Below are 25,019 nucleotides of genomic sequence, written 5' to 3' on the forward strand. Positions count from 1 at the left end.
TGTTTTGTGTTTAGTTTCTGGAGTCCTTTCTCAACAGTGAGAATCCATACTGTACATGTAAAGGCCTGCACAGAGGGAAAGTAGCAGTTAACACATGTGATGTGGAGTGGAAGGAGTAGATGAATTTCCTTGCAGAAATACTAGGAGTCTAGTTGGTGTCATGTTCAGTTATACCATGTCTGCCTTTGCAGAGCGTTCTGCCTGGAAAAAAGGCAACAAGTTGGAGTTGCTCAAATTCATACCCTAGAGTCCATCCAGCGCTGGTCTAGGAAATAGGGCAACGGTCCTTCGGGTATCAGTTTCACTTGTGGGTCTCACTAGACCTGTACAGTGAAGAAAACACGCTGGGCTGGCGTTTTAGACCCTCTGTGATGAAATCACCCTGTTGCCACCTATGTTTAAAATAAGGATAAAATACAACAGTGCCCTCCCATAAACCATTTAGTAAAGCCTAAAATAGCCCCACAAGTATCCTTTATTATGTTTTTAGGACTCCAAATATTTTGAAGCAGTTTAATGGCATTGTATCCTGACTTAAATTTTTTTAATTCCTTAGGTAATGAAGATTTCTAATCTGAGAAGCCACTGTGTGGTTTTAGTACACACAACACAGCCCCAGTGCATGGTAGAGACTAAATCTAAAAACTTTTGAGAATTACTTCAGGATGGCTTCCCAGAGGATATTTTTAAGAGTTTTTTTAGAAGTAATTCCTACTTTTTGTAGTGTGCCTAAGCACAAGGGAGGGTAGTAAAATGTTTTTGGTAAGTCATTCATTCTTCTCTAGATTGGTATTTCTCAGAGGACCTAAATGGGAAAGAGTGAAAGTGAAAGGTCATTTGTTGTATTTAAAAATAATTATAGGGGCGCCTGGGTGGCTCAGTGGATTAAGCCGCTGCCTTCGGCTCAGGTCATGATCTCAGGGTCCTGGGATCGAGTCCCGCATCGGGCTCTCTGCTCGGCAGGGAGCCTGCTTCCCCCTCTCTCTCTCTCTGCCTGCCTCTCCATCTACTTGTGATTTCTCTCTGTCAAATAAATAAATAAAATCTTAAAAAAAAAATAAATAATAATAATAAAAATAATTATAGATTAGAGTTATGAAAGTTAGTAAGAAAATTTTTTTAGTATGCCTCATATACGTTACTTGTGTGTTGATATACAAGAGGCTCTGAATGAAAAATAGGGAGAATTTTAAAAACGTGAAAAATAGGGGAAAAAAAAGTGTTTCTGTGTCTCTGTGTAATGTGGTTGTGATATACTATTCCTGCTGTGCCTCATGATCACGTTCCCCCATATTTGGGCTGAATTGCATTTTCTTTCTTTTTTTTTTTTTTTTTTAAAGATTTTATTTATTTATTTGACAGACAGAGATCACAAGCAGACAGAGAGGCAGGCAGAGAGAGAGGAGGAAGCAGGCTCCCTGCCGAGCAAAGAGCCCGATGTGGAGCTCGATGTGGGGCTTGATGTGGGGCTCGATGTGGGGCTCGATCCCAGGACCCTGAGATCATGACCTGAGCCGAAGGCAGCGGCTTAACCCACTGAGCCACCCAGGCGCCCCTGAATTGCATTTTCTGAGAGAAACAGGGAGGAAGATGGTTGGGGAGGGGGAGGGAAGTAGAAAGAGGGGGAGAGAGAGTAAATGAGAATGAATGTTTGTATTTGTTGAAGGGAAACTCATTTTTGTTGTTCCCAAACACTCCTCAGGGTTAAAAAATAACATCCAAGCTGTCCTGAGATGACTTTACAACAACGAAAAGGTGGAAATATACCTCATTTCCTACAAAACCAATTTAAATCATCTTTTTTTTTTTTTTTTTTTTTAAGTCGGGAGTACCCGTTTTCCAGACGAGCTAAGCTAATCTATGTGGATATTATCTGATATTTAGAATAGTATAGCTTATCTGTTTTCAGAAGGACATGCTGGGAACATTTTTTAAAAAGTGGGTTATTGACTACATCTGTAAAATAATACTGTATTGTTTACAAAAAATCTTGGAACAGTTACAAAACTCAAAGTTTTAAGGTTTGGTGTTTGATGGGCAAAGAGTTTCACTGATTTGTTCCACACTTTGCTAACAAGATTAGCAAATACAAGAATACAAGAGTATTCTCCAGTGCCCAATAAAAACACTTAGAGAAGGTGGACAGAACATGTTTTTAAAATTAGAAATATATTTTAGAAGGAGGATTTTTCTGACTAAAAAATTAGATCTGTTTAGAAGTAAACTTTGTGAGGTTTAGCAGTTAACTCTAGGAACTGCAGCCTAAAGAACTTGGTAAATATGTGTGAAATAGGACATCCTGAAAAAACTTATATGGATCAGATTTTTCTAAATTGACTAATACTTTTACATTTATTATGATTCATTTTGTCAGACCAATGTCTTTATCAGATTTATATTTGTGGTAAACCCAGATTTTCATGGGTCAGGATTGCTTGGAGTAATATACCTCTAAGATGCCTTGTATTGCAAAAGATCTGATTTATTCTTCTGAGATTGCTAAGGGACAGAAAGTTTGATTTTCTTTTTTTTAGAACAGCAGTTGTTTGCCAGTATATAAACAATTCAGTAAAAATAGATTTCTAAAGATATTCAATTCATAATTGATAAATCATTCATGCTGAAATAGTTGGCCTTGATTCTTGTTCTACTAGAGGCTGTGGAATGTTTTATAAACACATTAAGAGTTACAAATATAGAGAGAAGAAAGAATTGCACTGTCAGTAATGCGATGATACACATTTGTGCCTAGTGAATTTTTAATCAAAGTACTCTAATGCGAATGGTAAAGCATGTTAGAATTGGGTATAAATTAAGAATAGGCTTTAAGTAACACATAGTCTATGTTGCAGTTTGGGTCCTACAGTGAGTTAAAGGTTTACATTGTTTTTATAATCCTGGCTCTGCTGAGTTCTGTGTCTGAGGTTCAAGTTTTAGGACAAGCGAGAGCTCTTGATGAATGGATCATTTCTCTTTGTGATAGATAGTTGCTACCTGCTCTCTAACTGGGAATGCAAGACTTATTTTGGAGTGAAGGAAACATGGAACCACATTTTGGAGTGATAGCACACCACTTTCTGAAGAGATATGGGAAGTCCAGTCTTCCTGGAGTTTTAACAAGGGCAGAACCAAAATATGTGATTCCCACAGAGAGACTCATGATATGCTTCAAAATGGGTTGAGGAAGGGGGACGCCTGGGTGGCTCAGTCGGTTAAGCCACTGCCTTCGGCTCAGGTCATTTACCAGGGTCCTGGAACTGGAATCCAGTCCCACATCTGGCTCCTTGCTCAGCGGGAGCCTGCTTCTCTGCCTCTGCCTGCCACTCTGCCTGTTTGCTTGTGCTCTCTCTCTCTCAGACAGATAAATAAATAAATACGATCTTTAAAAAAAAGAAAAAAAAGCCTTTAAAAAATATGTTGAGGAAGGGTGGGAAAAATCAATCTTTACTAACAAAAAGTTTATACAGAAAGAAATTCAAGTACAAAAACTTAGTGCTACAATAACAGTGGGCAGAATACTTTCCGCTTTTCTGTAGTTGACTTCTGTTTTCTGTTGGAGTCTTTACGACTCTGGAGGTATTTTGCAGTTGACACAAAATACAAAAACGTACAGAAGTAACATGTCTTTCACTCTTCTTCCAGCCACAGTAGTTCTTTCCCCAAAGCAACTGCTGTCCATTTCACGAGTAATGAAAGCATTTATCTCCAGCCCCTTCTGCTGAGCTATTAAAGTGTTCAAAAGACAACCGAGTTAATCACATCTTTTGGTAAGGGACACAAATACTGTGTATCACCATTTCAGAATTTCTTCTTTCTTCCTCACTGCCAAGGGCTGATGAGTAGCACGCACATCATACACACAAAAAATCTGTGGGTGTTACTTTTTCCCCACCTGAGGGCACTGCCTACTTTAGCAGGAACATGACCAACTTATATTTTGAGAGTTTATTGTAGTGATATTTTTGCGACCCTTATAGGTAAAATGTCCAAGCATGCGCTTGGCTGTCCTGGATCTTTATCCAGTTCTTGTCACCTCCTTTTATCAAAAGGGGAGAGAGCCCAGTGGTTAAAGGAACCAGGTTTCAGTCTGAGCAATGAACAATGTTTATTTTCTAAGAGTAGGTCTCTTTTTTTCCTAAAGTGATTTGGAGTAGGACCCTAGAAAGGCTTGTTGTCAGTCATGCTGGCTGACTGGCCTCTATAGGAGTCTGCCTTTTGTTTTCTGTCCCGTAAATCAGAGCACAGTCCTGCCTTCCCACTCTCTCGGTACTTCCCACCTTTCCTTGCTCCTCCAGTCTCTCACCCCGCCCCTCCCAGTCTTCTTTTTTTTTTTTTAAAGATTTTATTTATTTATTTGACAGAGAGATCACAAGTAGGCAGAGAGGCAGGCAGAGAGAGAGGAGGAAGCAGGCACCCTGCTGAGCAGAGAGCCCGATGCAGGACTCGATCCCAGGACCCTGAGATCATGACCTGAGCCGAAGGCAGCGGCTTAACCCACTGAGCCACCCAGGCGCCCCTCCGCCCCTCCCAGTCTTAACTCAGACTTTGTCAGGGCCTTAATTAGTCTTTCAGACGGAATACTCCATTCTTCCTGGGACCAGATGGATAGACCTGCGCTGTCCTCTCGTCTCTTCCATCCATGGTCCCACGTCCTCTCTCTCTTCTGCAACACGGAAAGTCTCCCTTTTACTGATGAATTCTTCTTAACCTGTAAGATGCGCTTTAGAATCCCCATCTTAAAACAAAACAAAGCCACACTGTTGTGATTCCGGCCTTCCTCCTCAGCCGCCACTCCGTTAGAGCTTCCGCAGCCTCTCACCCGAACTTTATGGCATCTTCTAGTTGGTTTCCCTGCTTCCCCTCCCATCCCATTTGTTCTTCACAGGAGCCACCATTGTGATCATTTAAGAATAAGTTCGATCGGGGGGGGGGGGGGGGCGCCTGGGTGGCTCAGTGGGTTAGGCCTCTGCCTTCGGCTCAGGTCACGATCTCAGAGTCCTGGGATTGAGCCCCACCTTGGGCTCTCTGCTTAGCAGGGAGTCTGCTTTCTCTCTCTGCCTGCCTCTCTGCCTACCTGTGAGCTCCCTGTCAAATTAATTAACTAATTAATTAATCTTTAAAAAAATATTAGATCACTAAACTGATTTGTTTTTGCAATCCATTCAAGGGTCCCCTTTGCAGTTAAAATAAAACCTATTTTCCATACATTGTCTTCAAGGTCCAGCACAACTACTTTGAATCCTTAGGTCCTGCCTCACCTCCAGCTGTGCACCTCCTTGCCCACTCCTCCCTGACTACTCGGGCTTCCCTGCAGTTTCCCAAGGGCACCGAGTTCTACCCACACCCGTGTCATCCTTTTAGGGCTTTTTCCTGGAAGTCTCACTCTACAGCTTCTGGCACTACCTCTCCCTCTCAGTTTAATTCTTACTTCCTCAGTGAAGTCTTCCCAGTGGGTTCAAGAAGGGCTCTCACCCCTGCTTTGCTCTATCCCAACACTAACAGTGTGTTTCTTTCCATATAGTACTTTATGCCTTGTTAATATTTGCTTGTTTAATATTCTGACAAGACTCTAAGCTCTGTGAGGGCAAGGACCATGTCTGTTGTTTACCACGAGGCAGTGCCTGGCACAAAGTAAACATTGGTGGCAGGTAATTTTTTTTATTTTTTATTTTTGGAAATATACAAATGAGTAAATGCTGGCTAACAAAACAAGCTTGGATGTGGTTTATTCTTTAGATATAGAGCTGGTCCTTTTACAACAGAAAGCCAGTTCTTCACTTGAACTGCATGTCCCTTTAGAGTCACATTATTTTGGAGCTTGAACAGCTTTCTCCTGTCTTCCTATCATACATGCCCCTTCTGTCACCATCCTCCAGTTTAGTACAGAGGTCAGACTCAGCTTTGGGTCTGGCTCCTCTCTTGCCCTCAGTCTAAGCACAGCGCGGGAGACACCCACTGTTGCTTTCCTCCTGTCTCATTTGGGCACTACTACTTACTAGTTCTGTAATCTTGGAGAAGTTACTTAATTTCAATGTGCCTCAGTTTTCTGAAATAGAAAGTAGGGTTATAATAACCACACATACTTGCTGCAGTGGTTCAGTGAGGAAATGCATGTGAAAACTTACTATGATAATATGATGTGGGGCTCAATCCCAGGACCCTGGGATCATGACCTGAGCCAAAGGCAGACCCTTAACCGACGGAGCCATCCAGGTGCCCCAGACATCTTTTTATGTGCTTACTGGGCATGTATTATCTCCTTTGGAGAAATGTCTGTTCAAGTCCTTTGTTCTTTTTAATTGTGTTGTTTGGATTTTTGTTGTTGAGTTTTAGAAAGTCTTTTTTCTGGATATTAATTGTTTGTTAGACATATGATTTCTAAATATTTTCTCCCATTTTGTGGGTTGCCTTTTTATTCTGATGCACAAATTTTTAGAATTTTCATGAAGTGCTGTCTGTTTTTTCTTTTATTGCCTATGCCTTTGGTGTCATGTTGAAGAAATTGTTGCCATATCCAGTGTTATGAATTTTTTGCCCTATGCTTTCTTCTAAAAGTTGGTTATAGTTTTAAGTCTTACAGTTAAATAGTTGATCCTTTTTTTGTTGATTTTTGTGTATGGTCTGAAATAAAGATCCAATTTAATTCTTTTGCATGTGGATATTTAGTTTTCCCAGCACCATTTGTTTGTAAGATTGTCCTTTCCCATTGAATAGTCTTTGACAAGGCACACTTGTCAAAATTATTTGACCACATATGTGGTGATTTATTCCTGGAGAGTCTGTTCCATCCCATTGATCAGTGTGTGTGTCTTTATGCCAGTACCACACGGATTGACCTCTGTAGCTCTGTAGTAAGTTTTGAAATTAGGAAATGTGAGGCCTCTGGTTTTTCAAGATTATTCTGACTATTCAGGGTCCCTTCAGATTCCATATTAATTCTAGGATGAGTTTTTCTATTTCTATTTCTATTTTCAAAGAAGTTTCAGAAACTTCTTTGGGATTTTGGTCAGGATTGCAATGAATCAGTAGATTACAAAGTATTGACATCTTGACAATATTAAGCCCCTAATCCATGAAGATGGGATGTATCTCCATTTATTTATGTATTCTATCATTTCTTTCAACAATGGTTTATAGTTTTCATTTGTACAAGTTTTTACCTCCTTAGTTAATTCCTCTGTATTTTATTCTTTTTTTTCCTTGAATTTCAAAACTGATCATGTCTTAATAAAAAACAAAGCAGAATATTTAATATGATAGCATTTTACAAAAACAAGGATCCTCCCTGCATGTTCAAAAGTAACATACTCTGTTTAGCTCATACTAATACACAGGCTTCAAAATCTTCTAAATCCCACGTGTAAATATCTCTCCCCAGTCAGGCTATGTGTGAAATCAAAGATTCCTTGGGGTCTATACAATAATGATATTTAGATCAGGGTTGAGAACACAAGAAATTCCTAAGAATATACATTCTCTTATGAGGAATCCGTATCTTGATCTGTGATGATGTTGTCGGAGATCTTCAGAGGCTTACAGCTCTGCATTCTGCAGTGGTTATTCATGTGCTCACTGAGCCAGGTCCTGGAGGGCCTGTTGGAGGGTGTTATACTCAGCCATGATCCCCTCATGCCTGTTACCACATGAGGGACCAGTGGGCTCTGAGCACGGGAGGCACTGATGATCCTCTCCAGCCTCTACTCAAGTGAATGCTGAAACCTGGCCCCACTGAATATCATGGGGTCCAGGATTATCTTACTGTCAAATTTATTCATAGCCTCATTCAGCTCACCAATGCCCCTGTGGCCTTTGGCGTCACAGTGGGCCAGGTGGCTTGAGCAGCATTGGAGCAGTGGCCTCCTGGACATTTATAAACACATAATCTCAATTGGTTCTTTGGCAGCAACATCTTTGTGGTGGAGAAGCACTTGGGAGGCCATGTACAGCGTGGTGGTGTTCTACTGTGGCTACCGTCTCCTCCCAGCAGTGAGGGTCCTTCTGTTCCTTTGTCTTCTTGCTATTGCATAACAAAGTTTCTCCTTCTCTTTGCCCAACTCTTTAAAGGGGTTCACAGGCTATTGCTTATTTGTAGCATGTTTGACAGTTTCTGGGACCTCCTCCCCTCTGCACAGCATCTGGCTAATGAAAGAATACTTCCCTAGTGATTTTGTATATGTGCTGCCGAAGCGAGCACTCCTTAGTGATTTTGAAGAGGAAAGTCATCATCTTACTCTTGGAAATTCTGCAGACAACCAAGCACTTGGGGAGAATGGAAGCAACACAGCAGATAAGATATGAGCAGCAGGTTTCTGGTGAGGCCTCTCTTATTCTTTTTGGTACTACTGTAAATGGGATTTTTTGGTAAGTTTCTTTCTGATTGTTCATTGTTGAGTGTTTAGAAATTTTGTGTGTTGACTTTCTATCCTTCTACTTTGCTGAATTTAGTTATTCTAACAGGTTCATTTGTTTGTTGGTATGTTTATGTGAAATTGAGTTTTCCAAATAAAAGTTCAAATAATCTGTGAGTATGGATAATTTTACTTCTTCCTTCCCAATTTGGATGTCTTTTATTTCTCTTTCTGCCTGGTTGTTCTGGCTAGAACTTTCGGTATTATGTTGAATAGAAGAGACAAAAGTGGACATCCTTGCTTTGTTCCTAATCTCAGAAGGAGGCTTTCAGTCTTTCACTGTTGAGTATAACGTTTGCTCTGGGTTTTTCATATATAGTTTTTATTCTGTTGAAATAGTTGTTTTCTATTCCTAGTTCACTCAGTATTTGTTTTTTTTTAATCATGAAAAGGTGTTGAATGTTGTCAAATGCTTTTTCTGCTTCACTTAAGATGATCATGTCATCCCCTCACCCCCCGCTTCATTCTGTTAATGTGGTATATTAAGTGAGTTTTCTTCGTTGAATCATATTTGTATTGCAGGAATAAATCCCACTTGGTCATGGTGTATAATCCTTTTAATACACTGAATTTAATTAGTATTTTGTTGAGGATTTCTATATCAGTGCTCACAAAGAATATAGTTTTCTTGTAGTGTGTTGTTTGTCTTTGGTCTCAGGATAATGCTGGCCTTATAGAATGAGTTAGGAAATCTCTTTTCATCAATTTTTTTTGGAAAAGTTTGAGAAGGATTGGTATTAGTTCTTCTTTAAAGGTTTGGTAGAATTCTTCAGTGAAACCAACAGGTCCTGGGCTCTTCTTTGTTGGGAAATTTCTGAGTATTAATTCAATCTCCTTACCAGTTATAGATCTGTTCATATTTTTTTTTTATTTTTTTGTTGGTAGCTTTTGTGTTCCTAAGAATTTGTCCCATTTCATCTAGATTATCCAGTTTGTTTACATACAGATTTTCATAGTATTCTTTTATACTCTTTTAAAAATTTTTGTAGAATCAGTTGTAATGTCTGCACCTTTTTTTCTGATTTTAGTAGAGTCTTCTCTTTTCTCTTAGTCCATCTAGCTAAGGGCTTGTCAATTTTATTGCTCTTTGCCGAGAACCAGCTCTTAGTTTTGTTGATTTTTTTTTCCCTTGTTGATTTCCTGGTTTCTGTTTTATTCATCTCTAATTGAATCTTTATTATTTCCTTCCTTTCATTAGCTTTGTTTTTCATTTTCTCGTTTTTTAAATCATAAAGTTAGATTGTTGATTTAAGATCTTTCTTATTTTTTAATGTGTTTTTAGCTATAAATTTCCCTGCTAACACTGTGTTTGTTGCATCTCATAAATTTTAGTGTTTTGCATTTTCTTTTTCATTTATTTATAAATATTTTCTAATTTCCTTAAGATTTCTTCTCTGATCCTTCAATCTGATCGTTGCTTGTTTGAGTGTATTGTTTGATTTCCAGAAATTTGTGAATTTTCCAATTTTATTTCCGTTGTTGATCTCTAACTTCATCCTGTTGGGGTCAGAGAAGATACTTTGCACGAAATCTATTTTTTTATATCTATTGAGACTTAATTTGTGGCCTAACATATGGTCTACCCTGGCAGATGTCCCATGTGCACTTGAGAAGAGTGGGTATGGTGTTGATGTTGGATAGGCTGTTCTGTTAATGTCTGTTAGATCCAGTTGATTTATTGTGTTAAGTTCTCTGTTTCCTTACTTACCTCTGTGTGGTTGTTCTATCCATTATTGAGAGTAGGGTATTGATATCTCCAACTCTTGTTGTAGCACTGTCTTGTTCTCCCTTCAATTCTATTGGTTTTTACTTCATAAATTTTGCTGGTCTGCCATTTTTTGCATGAATGTTCATAGTTGTTCTATCTTTCTGACACACTCAGTCTTTTATTAATTATATCAAGTTTTTATCTCTTGTAAACTTTTTTTGATTAAAGTCTATTTAGTCTGGTATTAGTACAGCTAGCCCTACTCTCTTTTGATTGATGTTTGCATAAAATATCTTTTCTCAACATTTCATTTTCAATCCATTTGTGTCTTTTTATCCAATGTGAGTCTCCTTGGATCATTTTTTTTTTCTACTCTTCTGCCAATCTCTGTCTTTTGGTTGGAAAGTTTAACCCATTTACAGTTAAAATAATTAGTGATAATGAGAGACTTCCTTCTGCCATTTTGCTATTTGTTTTATATATGCCTGATAGCTTTTTCAGTTCCTTATTTCTTGCATTGCTCTCTTCTTTTGTGTTATGTTGGGGTTTTTTAAGTGAAATATTTAAATTCCTTTCTCATTTCCTTTTGTGTATACTCTTCAGCTATTTTCTTTTTCTTTTCTTTTTCTTTTTTTTTTTTTCAAGAAGAGAGAGATTACAAGTAGGCAGAGAGGCAGACAGAGAGAGGGAGGAAGAAGCTCCCCACTAAGCAGAGGGCTCAGTGTGGGACTTGATCCCAGGACCCTGAGATCATGACCTGACCCGAAGGCAGAGGCTTCACCCACTGAGCCACCCAGGCGCCCCTTTAGCTATTTTCTTTTTGGTTACCACTGGAATTGCTTTGAACATCTTGAAGTCATAATACTCTAATTTGAATTCATGCCAGGTTAACTTTAATAACATATAAAATTCGGCTTTTTCAGTCCTCCAGGCCTATCCCTTTCAGTTGTTCACAAAATTACATCTTTACACATTGTACGCCTCAAGACATAAACTAATATTTTAGTGCATCAGTCTCTTAAATTACACAGAAAGCAATATGTAGAGTTGAAAAACAAAGTTACAGTAGTGCTAGCTTTTAGACAATATTTTAAAAATATATATATTGGTCTCTTAAATCATGTAGACAATAAACTAGTGAAGTTATAAACCTTTGTTACAGTAATACTAGCTTTTGCAATTGCCTATGCATTCATCTTTATTTAGATCTTTATTTCTTCATATGATTCAAGTTAGTGTCTCATGTCCTTCATTTCACCTTGCAGGACTCCCTTGATATTTCTTTTTCTTCCAGGACAGGTCTAGTGGTAATGAACTCCCTTAGCTTTTGTTTATTGGGACTGTCTTAATTTTTCCTTCACCCTTGAAGGACAGTTTTTCCTGATACAGGATTCTCAGTTTATCGTTTTTTCCTTTGAGCACTTTGATATTACTGGCCTAATTTGTATCCCTCTAGTGAATTTTTCATTTCTGTTGTTGTAATTTTCAGTTCCAGAATTTCTTATTGGTTTCTTTTTAGGTTTTCTATTTCTATTGATACTTCCATTTATTCATACTCTTTTTTTTTTTTTTTTTTTTTTAAGTTTGTCTACATCTTCCTTTAGTTTTTTGAGCATCTTTTAGTTAGTTGGGTTGACATCTTCGTCTAGTAGATCTGCCATCGGGTCTTTCTTGGGAACAGTTTGATTTGAATGGGCCATACTTTCTTATTTCTCTGTATGCTTGTGATTTGTTGTTGTCAAAGCCTGAACATCTGAATCTGATAATGTGGTGAATCTGGAAATCAGATTCTCTGCCTTTGCCAGGGTTTGTGGGGTTTTGTTATTGCTTTTGGTTTTGTTTTGGTTTTTAATATTGTAAGCAGTTTCTGTGCCAAGGATCAGCCTGGGGTATAAATTCAAGGTCTTCTCTGAGTCTGCTTCTTTTCCTAGATATGCAGAGTCACTTTCTACTTTTCCCCATATATGCAGTGGCTTTTGCATATCCTAGCCTTTAATGTCTGTCTGGCTCCTAAAAGAAGAAAAAAAAAAGATGGGGGGGTTGGGGAAGGGTGTTGGCCCTATTTAAAAGCCCTGGAAGTAACTGTGGCCAGAGGAGGAGAGACTTGCAACAGTGGGGGGACGTACACATCTAGCGGCTACCTTCATATTTGCAATTCTGTGATCAGAAACAGCAGTTAGCGGTCAGACCACAGATACCTGATGTTTGGAGGACAGGATCCATTTTGCTTTCCCTGGCTCCTGCAGAGTGAGTACAAGGTGCTGCAGGAACATATGCACAGTTGCCTGCCAAGGGGTAGGGGGTTGGTCACTGCTACTGAGCTAAGAACTGCAATTGACCCATATTAGCCACATTCGCCATCCAAATCTTCCCCTAGAAGCTGTAATCTTTCAACTGGTTCTAGAGTTCCAGAATAGTTAAGTTATCTTGCTAGTATAATAATCTTCGTCTAGATGGGGAGACAGATATCTGGTGCTTCATACTCTTCCATCTTTCCAAAACCCTCCGACTCTAGTCTTTAAGGCTCTCCTCCATCTTAGTTGGGATAGTCAACAATTGTCTTACGTCCCTTCAGCTTGTTCCCTTCTCTTTCTTACCTTCTTCTTTCTTCTAATTCAGTGGTTTTTTTTTGTTTTGTTTTGTTTTTTGTTTTTTTAACCTTTCAGAGGTCATAGGTTCTTTTCAGAATTTGTAGAAAAATACCCATGAACTGTCTCCCTAGAAAAACATATATGTACAATCACTCAAAATGAGCAGACAATTCAGATGTCCAGCAGATGACCTGAGTCCTATCATGGCCCATTTGAATAGAGCCTCTATTATAAAGATGCATCTCTGTCATCTTCGTTGGTACTGTGGTCAGAAGATATTCTGTCCTGCAACAAGATGTTAACTAACAGACTATGAACAGGAATTGCCCTCTCACAGATTTGTAGGAAAATTCTGAATACAGTTAGAAAAGTCTCTTTTCCAGAATATGAAATCATGATACATTTTCCACATTTACGCAATTGATATATTTATCCAGTGATACTCAACTGGTGCATGTATGAGGTAGTTATTTATAGCTTACAAAGCAAACTTGTAATTGTCACTCTTTTGAAACACATAGGGATGACAGACTAACTTAAGTGAGGACAAAATCAAATTAATGAAATATACGTCCAGTGCATTTGTGTGTGTGTATGTGTGTGAAGCCTGATTTCTCTTCAGGTATATAGAGTAATAACACATTATGTATATATGACAATAGGGATAATAACAGCCAATTATTTTCTAGGTAGACTTTTTTTGGATCTGCTTTTATACTTCAAAAACACTTGTTATCACCATATTAATTATTAATATACAAATAGTATTATAAAAGTAGGATAGTATTATAAAAAATAATCAAGTATTATATTACTATATAAAAAGTATTATAAAAGTAGTCAAGGAAACAGCCTTTTCCTTTAAGAGATTAAATGTTCCTTTGGCAAGTGTGTTCAAGTTCTGAATTTGGTTCATAAAACTGTTTTATAGAAGGGATACCATGGATTATAGGGTCAAATTGATAAGATTAAAAAATTAAAAAAACAAAGCAAATAATGAAACAGTAACATTTTGTCATGGTGAGTATTTCTGGAATGGGCCCTTGCAGAATGGACCAATGCCTCCTGATCCCCTTGGCTGATGATGGCAACCAGCCTGGTAGGTGATATGGACTTTTCTTGGCCACACTGACCAAGAAGCAGTGCCCATGAAGGATTGTTCAGAGGTTCTTTGTGTGTAGTGCTTAGGCATGCTCCAGGACAGAGAGCCGACATGTTCATCTAAAATGGTAATTTTTTTGAATTTTGTTTTCTTCAGAATTAAAATCACCAATTGAATCTTCTAAGAAGGCCAGTAAGTAAAAATAATCTCAGTAACTGCTAACAGGAGTTTGATTTAGACTGACAGATTACAAATGAAAGGTTCATATCTCCCAACTGTTTTCCAGCTTGGCAAATTGGATTTTAGTGTAGAATTATGTACAGTTACATCATGGTATATGCATGTGGTCAGTGCTGTGCTTCTTTTAAGTGGTCCTGTTTAAAAACTTGGAAATGAGGAGTTTTGTTGTTCCCTTAGTGGGGTCTATTATAAATCTCATATGCCTGAAAAAGAAAGTCCTGTTTCATGCTGTGCATGAAGTAGACCATGAGTAAACTGGAGGAGGGATGGGCATAGTGCTTTTGTCCTTCCGTCCACAGAAGGCAAGCTCTTGTGGCCAACAGATGACATTTGTGGAGACCTGGGGTGATGAAGGCCTTAAGGAAGACACTGCAAGTGATGTCAAACACAGTAATACCAAGCATACATTTTCACTCTTACTCCTTAGTGGTAATAAAAACAATTCTAGAAAGAAACAAAAATCTGGAAAGACAAGTGAAAATCATGTGGTGTTGGTAGATGACATTTGCTGTGAAAAGGGTCAGTTTAACAACTGTAGAGGGGGGAATGTTGTTTTGCTCCACTCTGTGCAATATAGCTTCACGAGTAAAGGTTTCAGTCTCAGACTGGACTATTCTGGGTGTCGGGTGGGGGGAGTAGCAATGTAGCGTCAAGAGCAGCTAAATGAGTCACACAGTCCCATGTGGCAGGTACAGCCAACAGCCATGGAGTCATGGAACTATAGCTCAGACAGACCCTCACAGGGAGGGTGAGCACCCCACCCCTTGATCTGCAGATGAGGAAATGAGGGGGCTCAGAAAGACCACATAGATGCTTTGTGGCAAGGGATAGAGAGTTTTCTTAGGAAAGTGAGAATTATTTTCTATTTTTTATTTTTTAAAACATATAATGTATTTTTATCCCCAGGGGTACAGGTCTGTGAATTGCCAGGTTTACACACTTCACAGCACTCACCATAGCACATACCCTCACCAATGTCCATAACCCCACCCCCCCTCCCAACCCCCCTCCCCCCAGCAACCCTCAGTTTGTTTTGTGAGAGTAAGAGTCACTTATGGTTTATCTCCCTCCTAATCCCATCTTGTTTCATTTATTCTTCTCCTACCCCCTTAACCCTCCATGTTGCATCTCCACTTCCTCATATCAGGGAGATCATATGATAGTTGTCTTTCTCCGCTTGACTTATTTCGCTAAGCATGATACCCTCTAGTTCCATCCACGTCGTTGCAAATGGCAAGAATTCATTTCTTTTGATGGCTGCATAGTATTCTATTGTGTGTATATACCACATCTTCTTTATCCATTCATCTGTTAATGGACATCTAGGTTCTTTCCATAGTTTGGCTATTGTAGACATTGCTGCTATAAACATTCAGGTGCATGTGCCCCTTCGGATCACTACGTTTGTATCTTTAGGGTAAATACCCAGTAGTGCAATTGCTGGGTCATAGGTAGTTCTATTTTCAACATTTTGAGGAACCTCCATGCTGTTTTCCAGAGTGGTTGCACCAGCTTGCATTCCCACCAACAGTGTAGGAGGGTTCCCCAGAAAGTGAGAATTTAACCGCAAAAAGAATTAGTAGAAAATTATCCTAATCTGACAAATTAGTTATTTTTTTAAGATTTTATTTATTTATTTATTCATTCATTCATTTTTAAAGATTTTATTTATTTGACAGATAGAGATCACAAGTAAGCACAGAGGCAGGCAGAGAGAGAGAGAGAGGAGGAAGCAGGCTCCCCACTGAGAAGAGAGCCCGATGGGGGTCATGATCCCAGGATCATGACCTGAGCGGAAGGCAGAGTCTTTAATCCACTGAGCCACCCAGGCGCCCTTTAAGTTAGTTTATTTTTTAACTGTGACCTAAATCCTCTAAGTACAACTCAGTTATCATCTCCAGAATCCTTCTAGAACCCCCAGCCTTGGGCCAAGGACTCTTCCTCGTGTAGCCACCTCTGGCATCTCGCTTCCATAGCTCTCATTAGATGTTGCAGAAATTTTCTGGTCAGGATTTTGTTTATAAATCCTTCACATACATTCATCTTTAGAATCTGTTTTGTTTCATTCTTCTTTGTAGTTTTATAGGAATAGAGGAACTACATGCAATATTAACAGCTCCACTCCTATTTGTGGAACCACTTTTTAATAACTTCCCTGGGAGTGTTTTCTTTTACTTACAGGGTGAGCCTGGGCACTGGTGTTTTCAGGAGGCCACAGTAATTTGAGCAGATAGTCTATGGGCATTTAAATTATCTGACAGTGGAAAGCTGTTCTGAGCCAGGTTGACACTCCTAAACAAGCTTGCATGGGGCGGAGGGGACGGGGTGGCTACACTGTTGATGCCGGGGTGATGGCCAGCTGGAAATAAACAAGGGGCTCTTTGTTCTACTGGTGGCAAAAACTTTGTGTGAGTGAGATTGGAACAGCCTTAATGAGCCTGAAGTGGCAACCTGGACAAATAGGAACTAAAGTTTTAGTGTTAGTGAGAATCCAAGTCCGATTCCCTTTTTGAGTTTACTTTTTCTATTAAAAATATATACCAAACATAGGAGCAAGTATAGAGAATATTGTTTGAACGTCTGCCTGCCCACCCATTGCTTTACTAAATTTTAACTTTCTGATATTTTCTATCCTCTTTCTTCCCTACCCAGAGGCATTTATTACACATTTGGTTTGAAATACTTTGAGATTCTGAATTTGACTCATTGGGGTCTCCCTCCTTGCCAGGGCTGCTGTATAATGGGACAGGCGCTGGGCCTTATAACAATAAAAACATAGTTTTGGAGCCACTATGAGGCTATCATAAAGATTCAGAATGTGGCACGAGATCAGACCACAGAGACAGGGTTCCACAGACCTTACGTTCTTGACCAGTCTCGGTGTTGCCCCCAACAGATGAGGAGAGATGGTGGCCCAGAAAGTCACTCACCAAGGTGAGCCTCGAACGGACATGGTTTCAGGATCTCTGGTTTAAGGGTAGTGCCTTTCAGTCTTTCTGGATTGTAACCCACAGTAGCAAACCGCATTGCGTTGTGCATTGCAAATTGCTTAGTGACCCTCAGCATAAGCGCGTGTACGCTCGTACACACTCACACAGAGCACACGCCTGTGAGTGAGGGTGTTAATGAAATAATACCCTTTCTTAGTAAGCTGCACTACAGTCTAGTCTATTTTGTTGTACAAAAGCTATTTTGTTTGACTAAATTGATTTCATGTGTCATTAATAGTTAGGAACCCGTGGTTTAAAACAACAGCAGCAAAGCCCAGTTTAGAGAACCATTATTTGTCTCATGGAGCAAACATTTTTTGAAGGGTTATTTGGTTTAACTCTGCTGAATATTTTGTAAAAAGCTTTTATGTATCCCTGACTTAAACTTCAAGCTTTATTTCACAATGTACTCATGGAAGTCCCATGTAAAATTAAGCAGAAATCAAAGCTCTTTGGGGGTTCAGGTCATTCTGCACCGTGTTACTTCTCTTTCAAGCTCCCAATCCTCTTCAACCATTGCTTTAAGGCAGCCTGTCTTGATTAAATAAACAGACCTTGAACACGGTGACTTAACTATTTTTTTATAAATTCATGATCGTTAAGCCACAAAATCAACCTTTCCAAATAAAACAGAGCATAAGTCAAACTGCCAAGTGAGAAAACCCAGCTATCAAGTCCTCAAGTCTCCTTTGCCTCAGAGTTTACCTCTCTGTTCAATGCTAAAGTCTATATGAAGAACAAAGTGATGCGGGTGCTGCTTTATATTTATTAAACTCATCAATTTGCTTGTAACCAGGCTGACATCCTCCTCCCCTGGCGGGGGGGCTGACAACTCTCACGACAGCAGGGGTTTATGTAGCACCTTTGCTGGGAGAAGTTTATATAATTGTACCCGGATAGGTACAACTTTCCCTCCAGGGAAGTGGAAGAGAAAATGATACTTACTGCATATCAAATAAGCAGTCATTGGAGATTTTGAGCTAGATTGATTCTAACATACTGAAATGAGTTTGCGTGCTCCAAAATGTTACCAACAGACACTTTAAACTTTAATAAGGTAGCTGGTTTCCAGAATCTGGAAGAAGGAGAGGGTTTTGTTTGAGCCAACTATTTCACAGAAGAGGAAGTGTGGTTCTACCTCAGGAAATTTAAAAGGGACTGTTGAATAATGAGGAAAGAATGTCTCCTTTGGATGACAGGGTGAAGAAGTATTCAACTGATTTTCAGGCAGAATAACAAATGGGACAACAGTACTTTTGTGTACACATTTTTTGTACCATGAGTATGTATAACTTCTAAAAAAAAAAAAACCAGTTCTCAAACTTTTTGGTTTTATGACGCCTTTCTACTCTTAAGAATTATTGAGAACTCCAAAGAACCTTTGTTTGTGTGGCTCATATATATCAGCCTTTACCATTTTCAGAATTAAGACTGAGAAACTTAAACATATTTATTGATTCATTTAAAATCATTTTTTTCTTTTTTTAGATTTTATTTATTTATTTGACAGACAGAGATCACAAGTAGGCAGAGAAGCAGGCAGAGAGAGAGGAGGAAGCAGGCTCCCTGCCGAGCAGAAAGCCCGATGTGGGGCTTGATCCCAGGACCCTGGGATCATGACCTGAGCTGAAGGCAGAGGCTTTAACCCACTGAGCCACTCAGGCACCCCTTATTGATTCATTTAAAAAGAATGATAAACCCCTTATATATTAACAAAAACATTTTTATTTAAAAATGATATTTAAAAAGAATTATTAAAAAGACTGTTACTGTTTCATATCTCGGCAAATCTCTTTAATGCCTGGTTAAGAGAAGACACTTGGATTCTCATATCTGTTTTTGCATATCATCATTTGTGATATATTTTTTTAAGTTGAAACACATGAAGAAAATCTAGCACACACAGAAATGTAATTGGAAAAGAGAGGACCCTGGAAGCCCCCTCATGGGAACTCTGGTCCTTTGAAAACCACTGTCCTATAAAGTAGTTTGTACATAAATGGTGGGATTATTAGTGTCCTCATTTTTTTTTCTATTCCATTTATATATTTTTCCAACAGTGAAGATGGATTACTTGCACAAACTCTAATTGAGAAAGGAAGAAGAATGAGCATGTTGTGGAAAGATTATAGAGGCCTTCAAAATCCAGGGAGAGAAGTTTATACTTGGGAAATGAAGGAGTCACTGTAATTTCTTAAATAGGAAATGACTCGGTAAAAATTGTGTTGGGGAGTAAATGGATTAGAATTGGAAGAGAAAAGCTACTTCAGAGGTTGTTGCAGTAATCCAGGAGCGTGGTGAGGGGGGCGAGACCTCACATGTTGGTGGAAATGGAGAAATATCAAAATCTGGAAGGCACTTTGAAGGCAGAATTACCAAGACTTGGGTAAGGGGATCGTAGAGAGAAAGAATCAAAGATAACTAAGACTTTCCAAGTCTAAAACATTTGAAGTGTATTTTCTTCTTATATCCAATGTTTAATTTTTTCTGAAAATTACCCTGATGAAGCTAATTAGAACTTTGTCTTGTTATTTTGTTTTTGTTTTTGTTTTCCAGAGTTGGCCAGGCCCTTGTAGGGCCTGGGAGAAAGTCATCCGAGTTCCCAAGCTGACTCGGTCAGTTACTTCCAGAAGAAAAGAAAGACCTATGACATCCCTGGAGAGTTTGTACCTATGACATCCCTGGAAAGTTGCTTGCTACATTCTTCCCTCAGGCCCTGCAGGCAATAACGGGCCGTCTCTTCAGTTCCCTTGGCCCTGGACACCTGCAGTTCACCTCTTATGCACTCCAGCACCCCCATCAGCTCCCTCTTCTCCTTCACCAGCCCAGCAGTGAAGAGACTGCTAGGCTGGAAGCAAGGAGATGAAGAGGAAAAGTGGGCAGAGAAGGCGGTAGACTCCTTAGTGAAGAAATTGAAGAAGAAGAAAGGAGCCATGGATGAGCTGGAGAGGGCCCTCAGCTGTCCAGGGCAGCCCAGCAAATGTGTGACAATTCCCCGGTCTCTGGATGGGCGGCTGCAGGTGTCCCACCGCAAGGGTTTGCCCCATGTTATTTACTGCCGCGTGTGGCGCTGGCCTGATCTCCAGTCCCATCACGAGCTCAAGCCGCTGGAGTGCTGTGAGTTTCCATTTGGCTCCAAGCAGAAAGAGGTGTGCATTAACCCCTATCACTACCGCCGGGTGGAGACTCCAGGTGAGTTTTCTTCTTGATGTCATCATCCCTTGTTTTAAAAGTTGAGGAACTGTGTCCCAGTTGATGAGGAGTGATGGGGCGTCAGCAAGACGAAGACCCCACCCCCAACACCACCGAAACAAAGGAAGAGGGGAAGGTTCAGTTTTGAGGAAGTAATCCAGACTTTTGTTTTTGTAGTCAGAAAAATCTAGAAAGAAGATAATTTTAGTATACATGTTAAATTTTGTGTGATTATGAAAAATGAAGTTTGGATGTATTTTGGAGTTTATCATCATCAGGTTTTTCTAGTTCTTGGGGTATTTGAAGATCTTAATATGGCCTTGATATGATTAACTGTAAAAAAAAAAAAAATCCCTTCTTCTCATCCTATCTCCCTCAGTGAAACCAAACTAAGCTAAAGAAGGTTTTTTTGTTGTTTTGTTTTGTTTTTGTTTTTTAAGATTTTATTTATTTATTTGACACAGAGAGAGATCGAAAGTAGGCAGAGAGGCAGGCGGGGGTGGGGGTGCAGGATCCCTGCTGAGCAGAGAGCCCTGTGTGGCTCCATCCCAGGACCCTGAGACCACGACACAAGCAGAAGACAGAGGCTTAACCCACTGAGCCACGGAGGCGCCCCCTAAAGAAGGTTTTTGCTGCCGCTTTCCGCAAGCTCAGATACATGGAAGTATCTCCTATTTGGGTCTGCAAACAGCCAGTGAAAGAAGAGCTGGAAATCCTTTCAGGGAATGAAAGGAACAGGGGCTGGGAGAGACTAACAATTGTTCTTAAGTGTGGCTTTAAATATAAGAAGATATTCTGAAACCCGTCACGCATGTGTGTGTGTGGACACACATTTTTGTGTGTATATTTGAAGTTTGGAGTTTACCTTTGTCCTTCACATTGACTGGAACAGTTGGAGTCCATTCCTGTTGGACTGAGTGTTTCTGTGGCTGCTGGGATGCAGATTTAATAGAAGTTTCCTCTCCCTGTTTGGCTGTTTGCCTCATCCCAGGGGACCAGAGGGCTGGCCTAGGAGCTCTGGGAATGGCCCATGTCCATTAAAAGATGGTTCTGTCTAGGCATGTGGGCCATGGTGGGGGTCCAGCTTGCGCCTGGCTCCAAAATTCAGTTAACCTTACTGGAGAAATTGTGCTCAGCTGCCAGTGGTCTTTGTGAGGTGACTTTCAGGCTTCCAGATCTTGCCATCCTATTGTAAAACTGCCTGCGTATAGACACTTCTGGCCGTCACTTCATCCCAGGATTAGTCCCTGTATGAGACTGTTGAGAAAGTCCTGGTGAATCTCATGGGTTTCCACTAGATCATATAGGTCTTAGCCTTCTTCTTTTCTTTCCTGCTTCTCTCTGGATTCTCTGCCTACTAAAAAAAGTCATCTGGGGCACCTGGGTGGCTCAGTAGGTTAAAGCCTCTGCCTTCGGCTTGGTTCATGGTCCCAGGGTCCTGGGATCAAGCCCCGAATAGGGCTCTCTGCTCAGGAGGGGGCCTGATTCCCTTCCTCTCTCTCTGCCTGTCTCTCTGCCTACTTGTGATCTCTATCTGTCAAATAAATAAATAAAATATTAAAAAAAAAAGTCATCCAGGTCCAACTTTAAGACAATGGTTTGATACCTTTTTTGTTTCAAAGATTTGAGTTATATTAAGCATTTAGAATATACCCAATGAAAAAATGTTCATTATGAAATCATTTCTCTCTTTCTGAGGAATGTAGTTGTAAAATGTACATTGCAAGAAGTATCTTGTTAAATGTCTCTGGCTTTCCTTTTGAATACTAGAAAACCTAATTTTATTTTTAAACTTTTTAAAAAAGATTTATTTATTTGAGAGAGAGAGAGAGAGAGCATAAGAATGAGCAGGGGAGGGGCAGTGAGAGAGAGAATCCTAAGCGGACTCCCAAGCTGAGTTGCAGAGTCCAACGTGGGGCTTGATCTCAGGACCCTGAGATCACGATCTTGAGATCATGACCTGAACTCAAAGCAAGAGTCAGACACTTAACCAGCTGTGCCACCCAAGCACCCCTAGAACACCTAATTTTAAAAGCTTAGTTTGTGTTTTAGTTTATGTAAGGTTCTTTTTAGAAATGGTAATGTGAATATATTTACATATGGCAGATGGATTTCATATCATAATATTTTAGGTTTTAGTTTCCAAAATGAAAGATGGGTGGAGATTGTATTAATTTTAAGGTAATATTTAAGCCATCCAGGATTTTTTTTATTCCTTTGTTTTTGTTTTTTTATTAGAAAAATCAAATTTGTACTTAACTTTCTGGCCATGTTTAAAGTAAATATTTTGAGAACAGTGAGGGTGCTAATATTCAGCAAGTTTACTGGGTTCTTAGTTATCATAAAGCTTAATTAAGTTTTTTTGCATTTGAAATCTCATTTTTTTTGACAACCTTCCCCCATTTTAGGAACACTGAAGGCTGCACTCTGATTTTCTTATTACTCACACAACCTTTTATATCATTTATGTAAGTTCTTTCTAACTATCTGTAGTGAAGGATCTATTTTAATTTTTAAATTTTCAATCCTTCAAATATCAGTACTTTCGTAATGCAAACGAATTACATGGCAAATGAAATTTTAAGAAGATAAAAATAAAAAGGCAAGCGTAGGTTTGCTTTTTTTTTTTTTACTATAATAAAATATTTTATATCTGCATTTCAACAGATATAAAATTACCCTGTCAAATTGCTAACTTTAATAAGTTTCAAAACAGTTCAGTCTCAACCTCCATACTGTATTTTCCTTGACTGGCACCTAGCAGCTGGTGAAGTGTTACCAGTCCCCAAATCTCACTTTGCACGGCGTCTAGTAGCTTCTGGGCAAACAGTGTTTTTGTAGTGTGTGATGATTTTACGCCATGCAACTGGAGCTTATTTCAGGAGTACAGTTTCTTCTCTACATAAAATACCCACATATAAAAACCACACGAGTTTTGAAAGAGATACAAAATCTTTTTCAGCTCTGCTCTGCACCCAGTATGCGGCAGGAATAACTCCTGCCACTGTTCTCCCCGCAGTGGTGCTTCGTTGTTAAGACAGGGTTGTATTTAAAAGGTGGTATAAAATTGAAACCAATGTCTGTAATCGTACTATGTCATATTTGTAAGCAGCAGTTATGATCTAGAAATAGAATTTAGTAATGAGGAATAGCTATTGCTAAGGATTGAACATTTCTGTGCACCCTCTCCCTTCATATGTTGGTGTGAGGCATTATATCACCTAATGCTTAAGGTGATAGTACTAGGAGGTGGGGGCAGTCGCTTTGGGAAATGATTCAGTCATGCAGACAGACCCTTACAAATGGGGTTAGTGTCTTTATCAAAGAGGCCCCAGAGAGATCCCTCTTCCCTTTCCACCCTGTGAGGGCACGAAAGGTCCCAGTCTGTAGCCTCAAAGAGAGCTTTCCCCAGAACCTGACCATGCTGCACCCTGAACTTGGATTTCCGGCCTCGGAAACTGTGAGAAATATATTTCTATTGTTTATAAGCCACACACTGTATGGTATTTCTATGTAACAGTCCAGATGGACTAAAACAGCTATGTTTTGAGTGGAAATATTTAAAAATGTGACCAGTGCATATCTAAGGTAAACTAGCCAGTCAAGCTGAATGCCAGCTGTGTTGATTACCATTGGTTTTCTTTACGGAAATCACTGCCTTGGGTTTTAGGTGAACGGTAAAAAATACATTATCAAGACATTTGTTTCAAAAAAGGAAAACAAACCTTTTTTTAAATTTATTTTTTATTTTTTATTTTTTGGTGTCTCAGATCTTTGGCCCGTGAGGAAATAGAAGTTTCTGCCTCTGGATGGTGTGAGGCATTATATTTAACAATGTTAGGAATACAGTATAGATATTTTACACTACAACTGAAGTTACAGAGATTATTCCAATTCTTTTTCATCCAAAAAAGAAAAATGAGTGTTTGTTTTGAGCCTTGTTAGCATTGTAATGAAGTGTCATTGCAGAAGAAGCCATATACCATGTACTCTGTTGGGTCCCCCCTTTTGGGCCATATACCATGGCCTCTGTCAGCCCCCCGCTTTCATGAAGCAGGTCATCTTTTTGTTCCCATCTTTTGGTCTCATGGAACACATAAAAGGAAATGATGGCTTATCATCCAGCTCATTTTTAGATGATGATGTGGAGGGTTCTATAATGTCATACATTATACACGTAGACACATACACCGGCTTTTTTTTTTTTTTTTAAGATTTTATTTATTTATTTGACAGAGAGAGAAATCACAAGTAGGCGGAGAGTCAGGCAGAGAGAGAGAGAGAAGCAGGCTCCCGCTGAGCAAAGAGCCCGATGCGGGGCTCCATCCCAGGACACTGAGATCATGAGCTGAGCCGAAGGCAGCGGCTTAATCCACTGAGCCACCCAGGCACCCCTACACCGGCTTTTTAAGGGGGAAGAATTCATTTGTTTTTCTGCCACCCTCAGCTGGGGTGGTTTAGTTTTAAAACTTTATTTACCTGTTTGAGTTTATTTTCTAACTTGCTTGTTAGGAAAGAGATAAATGTATGATGGCAGAAAAGTGGTAGACTTTGTGATTGATCTTACTGTTATTTTATCAGTATTGTCATCTGTTTATTCCAAAACATTGACTTTTTATCAAAGTTTTTATCAATACTTGCATGTGGTAACAAATCAGTAATATTATTAAAAACAAGAGCTACCCCATCCATCTCCAGAAACAACTTCTTTTAATCATTCTTGGTTAGTTCTTTTGCTTGTTCCCTCCATTATTACTAAAAATTATGGAGATAACTCTAGATAATATA

At 39.4% G+C, this 25,019-nt stretch overlaps 1 protein-coding gene across 1 annotated transcript in view; it reads left to right on the forward strand.

Moving 5' to 3' along the window:
* Positions 1-25,019, forward strand: part of SMAD9 (SMAD family member 9) — a 74,974-nt gene that overhangs the window by 26,976 nt on the left and 22,979 nt on the right. Inside the window, 1 exon segment of the mRNA XM_032314649.1 lies at positions 19,596-20,231. Coding sequence (XP_032170540.1) covers positions 19,820-20,231 — 412 coding nt within the window. The 5' untranslated portion in view covers positions 19,596-19,819.

This window comes from Mustela erminea, chromosome 15, assembly GCF_009829155.1.
Source record: "Mustela erminea isolate mMusErm1 chromosome 15, mMusErm1.Pri, whole genome shotgun sequence".
Classification (NCBI taxonomy): domain Eukaryota; kingdom Metazoa; phylum Chordata; class Mammalia; order Carnivora; family Mustelidae; genus Mustela; species Mustela erminea.